This window comes from Nicotiana tomentosiformis, chromosome 5 (assembly GCF_000390325.3).
Source record: "Nicotiana tomentosiformis chromosome 5, ASM39032v3, whole genome shotgun sequence".
Classification (NCBI taxonomy): domain Eukaryota; kingdom Viridiplantae; phylum Streptophyta; class Magnoliopsida; order Solanales; family Solanaceae; genus Nicotiana; species Nicotiana tomentosiformis.
In genome coordinates, this window is record NC_090816.1 from 134,091,389 (window position 1) to 134,103,509 (window position 12,121).

A 12,121-nucleotide genomic window follows, 5' to 3' on the forward strand; every position below is an offset into this window, starting at 1 on the left:
GACATAATTATGATTTTTAAAAACAAAGTTGGTTAATTATTTATTAGAAATAAATGAATATTATTATCATTTTTCTAAGGAGGAAAAAAAGTAAAATATGTGCTCATAATGATTTGAAATTGAGCTTGTCAAACGTACAGATGAAAATTGCTTTCAAACTTTATTATATAGTCATTTATTATGTTTTAACCTAGTATTTGATCAGATTGACATTTAAACAGATAGCAAAGCCACCCATACTGCCAACGTTCCCTCAAACCCCCCCCCCCCCCCTTCTTATCAAGCTGCTAACGTTGTTTACCTTTGATTTTCCTCGTCAAGCTGCCAACTTGGCCATTTGTGTTTATTAATTATTAGAATAAATCTCTAAGGTTCTCTCGTGCTTCGCATCTCTCTTATATCATTTGTTATTTCTCCTTTTTTGGTAATTAAATTCAAACATCACAACCAAAGGATGTCGTGCATCGGATGATCAGGTTGCTTTCCCTTAACTAGAGATTTCAGGTTCGAGCCTTGGGTATGAAAAAAATCTTGGTAGGGAGCGCGTTCCCCCGAATGGAGCCCTGCGCGGCGCGAATCCGAATATAATCGGGCTCCAATGAGAGTACCAGACACCGAGTGAGAAATCAAAAAAAATAATCAAACATCAGGTTGGTATCATTATATTTTGAATTTAAGCTCTATAAATTAAATTAACTGGTTAAGTTGACATACAATAACACATTTATTATAATAAGTCTGACATAGCAATTTAAAAATAGAGTAATAAGATGTTGTTACTAACCGGTTAAATTGAACAGGATAATCTAAAATATTTTTATACTATCCATAGTTTCTTAGACCACATATTCATTATTATACTTGTAATTAATATAAGTATTAAAACAACATGCACTTCTCAAGTGTTTGTGGGCGCATAAACACTCACACGTGATGTCACAAATTTCCATATTCATATACATAGAAATTTTTAAACATATTAAATAAACACATAAAAGTTTTTAAAAAATTGTGGTAGAGTTTTTGAGTTGCATATAAATAGTCCATCCTCTTTGTTCAACAGTTCATCAAATCTCTCATAAATAACCCCCCCCCCCCCCCCCTCTCTCTCTCTCTCCATATATACATTACATCTAAATCTCAGGCTAAATTCTTCCTCAGGCCATTTTCACCTTAACTTTCTCGTGAAAACTCATCTTTTCTAATATCCAATTTCTCTGGTCAATTCCTTTTCCAGCTTTATTCGTAAAATATAGCTACCACGAGTTCAATTATCCATCACACGAATTTTCCAGAAAAGTTTCATTAGTTCACTATTCAATCAACATACATTTGAATATATTCCAAATTTCTCATTACAAATATATACATATTGAGATCTGACGAGAGTAGCAGAGGAAGAACTGGAGACGATGAATATAAATGGAGGAGTAGAGTATGAAGTAGAAGATGTTAGAGATAAGATAGAATCTTCTAGAGGAAGTCGATTTCAACTTATAGAAGACGATCTCGGTTTAAACTTGTTTCGCCGGAGAATTAGCCGCCTTAAGATTAATCTCTCTCAAGGTTTCATTATTCATCCTGAAAACAGGTAATTAAGCATTCAACTCAACTTTTAATTAATATGAATTTGACTTCTCCAACTTAATTAACTTTTTTCTCTCGCTACATCTATGCTTCAATGGTGGAAATGTAAATAGTCTACTCCTTTTTTTTCTCTCTTTCTATGCTTGTGAAAGAAGAAGCTTGAATTAGAACAGAAACATAGATGTCAGGAAATTAATTAGAACGTAGTTTTTACTTGATATATATATATATATATATATATATATATATATATATATATCTAGATGGTAACTGTTATTTAACCACTTTTTGAGATCTAATTCGTACTTATTATATATATAATAATTATCTATAATTAGTAAGTACTAATTTTTATTACTTTACCGGTGCATATGATTATTATTTTTTTCCAAAGTCTAGGTGACTTATTATTTTTTTAGTTCAAGCTCCGTTCAGTTTTTATAGATTTTTCTTGAACTGAGGTTCTATCATAAATATCCTCTTTAATTACCTTACACAGGTAGAGGTAAGATCTGCATACATCCCACCCTTCTTATAACTCAGTTGCTAGAATATACTGGATATGTTGTTGTTGTTGTTATATTATTAAGTTAAAGTTTAAATTGACTTATAACATCGGATAAATTTTCATAGGAAACTTGATAACTCGAAAAGTAAAGTAATGACTTATACGAACCTGATAGTATAACTTCTTCTATAATGTTAGTGTATTTAAATCCTTAAATTTTAAGGAAATAAGCATCATTTTCGAATACGTGGCGTCTAATTAGGTTGGGAGGAAACTACAAATTGGAATTTATGAAAAACGTTGACTACTTTGACTTTACATAACAAGCTGCTCCTCTATGAACAATTTGGCCTGGCTATATTTAGAACATTTGGTCGGAGAAAATATTTAGAGCATTGGTTACCAATTAATCGCTGCTATTATTAGTTGAATAACTTATTACTACATGATTATTTGTCATGATCATATATGGGTAAAATTTCTTGAGATAATGAAAAGAAAAGTACTCTTCGTCTCGATCTTAATTATCTGACGTACATTGGATTTTAATTTGACAAACTTGTAAATTTAGTCTAATTTGAGAAAGAACCAACTGCACTAGCATTTTTATGACGGATTTAAGTTATTAACTGACGGTGTAAAGATTGTTTTACATATCAATCAGGTTTAATTTAACATATGATAGCAGATTAGCAATTATATTTAATTTATCAAATTATCAATAAATTATTGTCAAGAAATTTATTTATAGTTATCTATTAAGTAACCAGTTAGATTGTGCAAATATTATTCACACCGTTAGCACTAACAAATATTAAATTAATTCTTTTATACTTAAGTCACGTCTTTGTTAACTCTCACGCGGTATGTCCCTCGTAAAACGGCATACATGAGTTGGTTATTAATACGATAAGAGAGATGTTGTCTCAACTGTCTATGAATAGACTAATTATTAGTTTTTCAAGTGGAAATTGCAGATTAAAATAAAGTCCAAAAAGTGGGAAAGAAAAGTCCAAATTAAATAATACTATGTAATAGAAGATTGGAACTGTAATATTATTTTTTGTATATGCTACATATATAATCATCAGCAGACCTATCTTGTTCTAACTGTATAACTAAAAGCAATCTTCGTAAATTGTCATCTTCTAAATGTATCACCTTATCAGACTTATGTTTCTTATAGTTGTACTGAAAATTCATAGTTAGATATGATAGCTTGAAAACAAAAGGTAATGCGGTGATCGTCTACACCAGGGACTGATTTAGAGGGGCGGAAAAGTGTTTATTTGAATCCTAGATCGAATGAGGGGTGTTGGAGTTTTCACAAGTTGGTAATGATCTTGCGTAATTCCCACTTCGTCCGTTAGTTTTTGGGATTGAGTTAGGCCCAAAGCCTATTTATTATCATAAGATCAGAGACAGACCCACCCAATTCTTATTTCACGTAATGTTGGCCCTTCAATGTTATATTATCCACACTCCAGATGTTCAGTCCTGAGCGTGTGAGAAGAAGGGGGAGGAAGGAGAGGTCTTAATATCCCATATCGGTTAGGTAGGAGGGCACTTATCTCCTTATATGGCCTTGAACAATCCTCACATCTTGAACTAATTTTTGGGGTTGAATTAGATCAAAAGTCTATTTCTTTATCAATTCAAAACATAGTAAGCTAGTACTAAGAAAGTTGGTTTCATAATTAGATCAAGACATAGTTGATATTTGTAAAAATATTAGGTGGGGTTTATAATTTGCTTAAGCATTAATAGGGAGTTAACTGTGTTGGTATATAAGGTAATATTTATCCAATAAAATAGATGTGCGCAAGCTGACTCCTATATCACTATCATTTAAAAAAAAAAAAAAAATTTACCTGCAGTGCAACTAGATTGGGCTTCGTCTATTTTGGGATTTTCTGTGGACTTGCATGTTTTATTGAATTAAATGAGGAGAAAAAGTTGAATAAAATATTTTGTTTTAAATTAAAATGTGATTTATTTTTATGTAACAATTAAATGAGTATATTTTATTAAAAGTATGAAAATTAGATGAATTTACTTTCTACTCTGAATCCCCAATTTTTCTTTTGTTACGTTTTTTTATTTTGTTTTGTTAAGAGACTAGAGAATGTAAAAGTTGGTGTATAGGGCTCTTGTTGTAAGCTCGGGGCCTAAACCGTTGGGACAATTTGGTTTTTTGCACCTCAGCTTTACTTTATAGAGAAAAAACTAAATATTGTGTTAGTTACAAAACTTTTAAAATTTGTGGTTTTAAATATTTGATAATATGTGTATGATTAAAAAGACTTACGTTTGAGTAAAAAATTTTAAGTTAAATAGTTTCCAAATTTAAAAAGCAAAATGGGGCAAAACATCATATGATGCCACATGAACTAAGGATTAGTACTAATCAACTTCCACCCAGTGCCACTTTATTACTATTCATTCCCTTGTCTCGTGCCTATCCAAAATAAACTTATGCAGGCCAATGCACAAAGTATCCTGTATTTACGCAAGGTTCAGAGAATGACTGTACACTAAGACGTATGATGTAGACAACCTATGTATAGCAAGCATTAGTGGCTGCTTCCGCAATCCGATCTCGTGACCGTCATACGGAGATAACTTTTCCGTTGCGGTCAAGGCTCCCCTTCTTCCAAAACATGCTTCTTACGTTTTAAACTCTATGTACTTTCAAGATTGTGTGTGAACATGACCAAACAAATTTCCATGCAGGTGGTACCGGATGTGGGAAAATTTTATCCTAATATGGTCAATTTATTCATCATTTTTCACACCTATGGAGTTTGCCTTCTTCAATGGATTACCAAGGAAACTCTTTCTCTTAGACATCTGTGGTCAGATAGTTTTTCTTGTGGATATTGTCCTGCAATTCTTTGTTGCATATAGAGATAGTCAGACTTACAAGATGGTATACAAACGAACCCCTATTGCTCTTCGGTCAGTCTCCGAATTCTCTCCTACTTTTCACTTTGCTAAAGATTACATATGCAACAAAAGATTATTGCTTTAGTAGTTTAGCTGACCTTTATTTGGTTTGCAGGTACTTAAAATCTCATTTTATTCTTGATTTTCTTAGTTGCATGCCGTGGGATATAATTTACAAGGTAATCCTTTACATTTCATATGACACTGTTTGGCTTTAATATACTGTTTAAGATGTTAACCTTTTTGGTGCATTATATCAGTGGTAGTACAAGAAAATATATATAAATGTAATGGTTCAAAAGTTAGTAAATTTGAATAATTAAATGAATTTTAATTCACGAGTGTTTAAAATTTATAGGATAATATTGTCAATGGAATGACGTCAAATATTTTAGAACGTACCAAAATAGAAAGAATATGATATAAATTGAAACGAAGGGAGTTAGTTTTTCTTATAATAGCTCCCTCTTTACAAACATGCTTTAATTTATAGCATGACTAATGTGCTTCTGATTTCTTGACTGATATAGAGAATATTCAATCTTAAACTTAATGTGGAGATTTGCCAATTGTTTGACAATACTAAAAAAGATGATAACAATGAAAAAATAATACTGCAATAGATAACAATAAATTTGGCATTGGTTACATATTTCCAGCTCTTTTAACATATGTTGAGCAATTTGAATTTATCAGGCTGTTGGCAGCAAAGAAGAAGTGAGATACCTCTTATGGATTAGGTTGAGCAGGGCGCGCAGAATTACTTACTTTTTCCAAAAGATGGAGAAAGATATTCGGATCAATTACCTCTTCACTAGAATTGTAAAACTTATCACTGTTGAACTCTACTGCACACATACAGCTGCCTGCATCTTTTATTATTTGGCGACTACGCTGTCTGAACAACAAGAAGGTTACACATGGATTGGTAGTTTGAAATTGGGAGACTACAGTTACTCAAACTTCAGAGATATTGATCTTTGGACGCGATACACTACTTCAATGTATTTTGCTATTGTTACTATGGCAACTGTTGGTAAGTTTATTCAACTTTCATTTCAAGTTTATCAATTTTCTAAAGACTTTCTATAGCAATTTCGTCGTACTGATATTTGAGATACCTTTTTATTGTACAGGTTATGGAGATATACACGCAGTCAATTTGAGGGAAATGATATTTGTCATGATTTATGTCTCCTTTGATATGATTCTTAGTGCTTATTTGATCGGTAACATGACAGCTTTAATTGTGAAAGGATCAAAAACTGAGCGATACAGAGATAAGATGACAGATTTATTGAAATATATGAACAGAAATAGACTTGGAAGGGATATCCGTAATCAAATAAAAGGTCACTTGCGATTACAATATGAAAGTGCTTATACTGATGCAGCTGTTCTCCAGGACATTCCAATCTCAATCCGCGCCAAGGTAAATATATGAAAGAAGAATCTTGCTTCCACTTTTATTGCTGATGCATATTATATTGCATTAAAATGTCAATGACAAACAATTCCAACTTTTTTTGCAGATTTCGCAGAGTTTATATCAGTCTTACATAGAAAATGTTCCTCTTTTTAAGGGCTGTTCCTCTGAATTCATAAGTCAAGTTGTAAGTAATTTCTTTTGGAATCATTCATTCAATCATTCACAGAATACTCATAGTGTATGGCCTTTGAAATGCAATGCTTCTTCACATCTTTCTGTTTGCTTTTGACCGTGCTACAATTGCAATTGAAGTAAACCATTGAGTGTGTATTACTGATTTTGGATACTGTTAAATTTTTTCAGGTAACTCGAGTCCACGAAGAATTTTTCCTCCCCGGAGAAGTAATAATGGAACAAGGGAATGTAGTAGACCAGCTTTATTTTGTCTGCCATGGCGTTCTGGTATGATGTTCTACAATCGATTACACCTGCTCAGCTCTTTATGTTGCAACAAAATCTATGTCCTATCATTTGTTTATATGGTTTCCACAGTCATTCATTGTGTTTTTTTTTCAATTCAGGAGGAGGTCGGTATAGCGAAGGATGGATCAGAAGAAACAGTGGCACTTCTTGAACCTAACAGCTCATTTGGAGATATTTCCATTGTTTGTAACATTCCTCAACCATATACAGTTCGTGTTTGTGAACTGTGTAGGCTCATACGTATCGATAAGCAGTCATTTTCCAATATTTTGGAGATTTATTTTCATGATGGAAGAAGAATCTTGAGTAATTTATTACAGGTAAGGGAAATGAGACTCAACCTTTTTACTGCAATTTTAGAAGCCGTTATCTTTCACTCATTTAACTATCTGGTTTAGTTCATCAATAATGGGAACAATTTACTCACAAAAGTACGATAGTTAACATTCATAAAAAGCATTTAATGAATTATGAGTTTAACCCGTCACATACCATCTACCCTTTTTTCTATTTTGGTATGAGTAGCATAAGAAAATGGCAAGGAACAAACTTCTGAATTAGCATCCTGAGTCTCACAATGATAACTTTTGTTTTATTTGCTCTCCTTTTGAGAAGTGAACTGCTTTTGCATTAAGACATGGTTTGTGGACTCAAAAAGTCTAAAGTAGTATTAAATGACAGGGAAAAGAATCTAATCTCCGCGTAAAGCAACTGGAGTCAGATATCGCATTCCATATAGGGAAGCACGAGGCAGAACTTGCTTTGAAAGTGAATAGTGCAGCTTATCATGGTGATTTGCATCAGCTGAAGAGTTTAATTCGCGCTGGAGCTGATCCCAACAAGAAAGATTATGATGGAAGATCACCTTTGGTATGAGTTTATTCCTCCAATGAAACATATACATTTTTCAGGTTTATAAAGCTATGTGAGTGAAGGGAAGACTTGACGTAACTGGTAAAGTTGCTGCCATGTAACCAGGAGGTCACGGGTTCAAACCGTGGAAACAACCTCTTGCAGAAATGCAGGGTAGGGCTGTGTACAATAGACCCTTCTGGTCCGGCCCTTCCTGGACCCCGCACATAGAGAGAGCTTAGTGCATCGGACTTCCCTTTATAAAGCTATATGAGTGTTTACAAGCCCTTAAGAGGGCACTCTTTGAAAATATGTAAGCTATCTAATTAGCGTAGATTACTAAAGTTTGATGGTTGCAAATTTCTACTAATCAATGTTTGCTTTTGAACAGCATCTTGCAGCATCAAGAGGCTATGAAGATATAACTCTTTTCCTTATCCAAGAAGGCGTTGATATAAATGCTCCAGGTAAATTTCTTAAGCGACTGCACTTCATCTTCAACAAGTCCTCATTTGTGCAAATATTTGATTTGTACCTTATGTTTGCTATTTACCAATTAGATAAATTTGGCAACACACCGTTGCTTGAAGCAATCAAGAGTGGACATGATCGAGTTGCTTCATTACTTGTTAAGGAAGGGGCCTTGTTGAAAATTGAAAATGCTGGTAGTTTCCTTTGTATGGTGATAGCAAAGGGCGATTCAGATCTATTGCGAAGGCTATTGTCCAATGGTGTTGATCCCAACTCCAAAGACTATGATCAACGAACACCACTTCATGTAGCTGCTTCTCAGGGGCTATACTCAATGGCCAAAATGCTCTTGGGAGCTGGTGCTTCTGTTTTCACTAAGGATAGGTACAGTTTGAAGTAACTTCTCAGAAATCTTGGTAGCTCTTGTTTTGAAATATGACATTGTACAAGCAGTATATTGTGCACGTACGTCTACTCTCAGATTGCAAGTTTCGCGTACAGCTAAATCTTTGTCATGTTTCAGATGGGGAAATACTCCAGTTGATGAAGCTAGAGTAAGTGGAAACAAGCAAATGATCGGTCTTCTGGAAGAAGCAAAATCTGCTCAGTTATCTGAATTCCCTGATGTTCCACATGAGATCTCAGGTATTGCTAGAACAACCTTGTCATCTTGCAAGATAACTTAAACTCTTCTTTGAAAGATTTTATCTGAGTATTCAACCCAAAGCCTCATAAAGTCCATCTGATTGCCAAAAACTAGTAGCATTGCATATTTTGGTGTAAGTGAAGCTGTTTTAATCTGCCTAACTGTAAATCTCTCTGCATAATAACAGAAAAATTGCGTCCGAGGAAATGTACTGTGTTTCCTTTCCACCCATGGGAGTCCAAAGATGTGAGAAAACATGGTGTTGTAATGTGGATACCTCAGACTATCGAGGAGCTCGTTACCACAGCATCTGAGAAACTCAATTTTCCATCTGACTCTTGTATATTATCAGAAGATGCTGGTAAAATTCTTGATATAGATATGATTGTTGATGGCCAAAAATTGTACTTGATCAATGATCAATCAACTTGAGATTTCCTTTCGTCATGTAAATGTTGTTGCATCTTGTAGCTTTGTGGTTTGTATATATTATTCCACTAAAAAAAAAAGATGAATAAAACTCTCTTAAGCTCTTACTCTAGTCCTCACATTGCCTACAAAAAGTTTTTTTTAGAAGTGAGTAGCTTCTTGTTAATTAGGGTGATCATGTTGTAATAGCAGAATGCAGAAATCACTCTTCCACAGCAATTTATACTTCATTTTTGTTGTATGATTATTTTATTACTTGTACCTTGCTAGCTTTGGCATTGTCAGTTTATTCTGTTAAAACATAATTTTTGTGCCTAGATTTTATAATACTTATTACAAGTATAATACCTATTATAAGATCTCAACTTACCATTACAAAATCTCAACTTACTACCAATCATCCTATCTCAAACTACTCATCCAGTTGTTGTGGCTGTGGCTGCTACTGTGGTAGTTGTTGTGGTTGTTGTTATTGTGGCTGTGGCTGCAAGGGCGGTTGTAAGGTAAGGCAAGTGAAACCGTTGCCTTAGGCCCCCAAATATTGCCCCAAAAATATGAAGCACTAATATATTATTACATAATATATAATTTAAATTAATATAGTTATTAATAAATAAATAAAAATTTAATATCTATCTATATCTATACTCTATATCTATCTATATTATTATAAAAACATGAATACAATGTTAGTTTACAAAAATAACCTTATATTATTAAGTATAATAACTCATAATAAAAGGATATAAACGGAGTTCTAGATATTAGCCTTATAATCCTATTAGTTTTAGGATATAATATTACACGTTAATATTTAGGACTTTAAAAATTAACTACATTTTGGTTATTAAATTTTTCCTTATTGAACTAGGTAAAAATTCATAAATAAAGACATTAAATTTAACCTTGTATTGGAAGAACTTAAAGAGAGAAGGTCTAAATACGTATGGAAAGGCTTTGAAAAAATTTGGAGTTAAAAAAATCGAAAGATTATAAACTCAAGAGTCCACTTTTGACTCAACGTTTAATAACTAATAATAGTATATATATATATTTTACCTTCTTTATTTATATTAGAAATTGAAGGAATGTTTTTTTACTTTGAACAAAATACAGTTCCTTCATAAAAGTTGTAGTTGCATTTTATGTCGATTTTAATTAAAATTAGTTTTAAAATTATTTTAATTTATTTGTTGTTTGATCTTCATGATTTTTTCTATCTTTAATTATTTAAATAGAATCAAAATTTAACATTTACAGAAAATTTTATTTACTTTTCATCTCATAAATCAAACAGTTGTTTAATGTAAAATTTACGTGAGTTTTCAACATTGAATAGTTATTGATGGGGTACATACACAATGCGCATACCGAGATTAATCTATTCTTACTTATTTCTATTTTTATGTATTTTGAAATATAGTAAGTAAATAAAAAATTCTTAAAAATTACATCGTGACTCAAAGCTAATGTCATGTCCTAATGATAAGTAACCTAACTTGTCGGTTTATAAAAATAACCTTATAATATTAAGTATAATAACTCATAATAAAAGGTCATAATTAGAATTCTAGATATTAGCCTTATAATCCTATTAGTTTTAGGACATAATACTACACGTTAAGAATCTTATTAGTATAATTACTTTCGGTCTGTCTAATTCATATAAAATTACAAGTGAATATCTTTAGTCATGTAATCCTATTACTTTTAGGATATGCTTCTTAAAAATTTCTATTACTATTTTAATTTGAAAAACGTATTATAACGTCCTATTACTAATTTAATTTGAGAATGCATTATATTGTCCAAATCCATTTAGACAAAAGAGCGCATATATTATTATAAAAGCATAAATATAATATTAATATACCAAATTAGCCCTAAAATATTAAACGAAAAAACTCATAGAGAAAGAACATAACTGCAATAACTGACTACAATACCTTCTATGCTAATTTTTAATATTTAAGATTTTAAAATTAATAAAATTTGGTCGATTGAATACTTACTAAAATTATGTAGTAAGGTTTAATAAAATAAATTTCATAAGAATCCTCTGTATTGGCAATACATTATTACTCCATAATATCCAATACCAAAACAAATAAATATATATTAAATGGACCGCATAAAGAGTTGAAATTGAGGGGAAACAAATACCCCCACGATAATATATTTTTATATTATATTTGAACTATTTTCCTACTCAAATAATTATTTTTATCTGTTTTTCGTGTAATATTAAAAAATACCCAATTATTAAACAATAACTAAGAAAATATTTAAGAATATAAATGTGTGAGAAAGAGAAAAAAAATGGTGGTAAGAGTTAATACCACTAATGATTCTACTGACATAAAGATCTAAAAGTGAAATGTCATATCAATATTTTACTCTTTGAAAATAAAATTTATGGTGTATAAAATTATACTTAAGATTAAATATTCAAAACAAGAGATGAACTAATATTAAAATCTGAATCAACATAAAATAAATTATTTGTTATGTTAAAACTAATAATTAAATCTTTTAATTAATTATTTAGCAAGAGAATCCAATTTAATTATTTTTTAAATTCATCATATGAGTAAAATTCTTATTCAAGTTAAAAAATTCTTAGGGTACATAAATTTATTCCATAAAAAGAGCATTAGAACACAAAGTAAAAATGTTAGTATATTATTAAGAATCAAAATGCTATACAAGTGTGTGAAGAAGCACAATCAAAGCCAAATCCTAAAAAAGAATAAGCTTTCAAGACTGTAAT

General features: G+C 31.5%; 1 protein-coding gene across 1 annotated transcript; it reads left to right on the forward strand.

The window, feature by feature from the left end:
• The first annotated feature begins 1,093 nt into the window (after positions 1–1,093).
• Positions 1,094–9,592, forward strand: LOC104117520 (potassium channel SKOR). Its single transcript, XM_009628584.4, has 13 exons — positions 1,094–1,591; positions 4,829–5,053; positions 5,157–5,220; positions 5,738–6,077; positions 6,178–6,473; positions 6,574–6,654; positions 6,834–6,932; positions 7,052–7,273; positions 7,635–7,823; positions 8,197–8,272; positions 8,366–8,660; positions 8,800–8,921; positions 9,110–9,592. The coding sequence occupies exons 1-13, from the start codon at positions 1,413–1,415 to the stop codon at positions 9,352–9,354; spliced, it is 2,433 nt and encodes an 810-aa protein (XP_009626879.1). The 5' UTR covers positions 1,094–1,412; the 3' UTR covers positions 9,355–9,592.
• Positions 9,593–12,121: the final 2,529 nt, after the last annotated feature.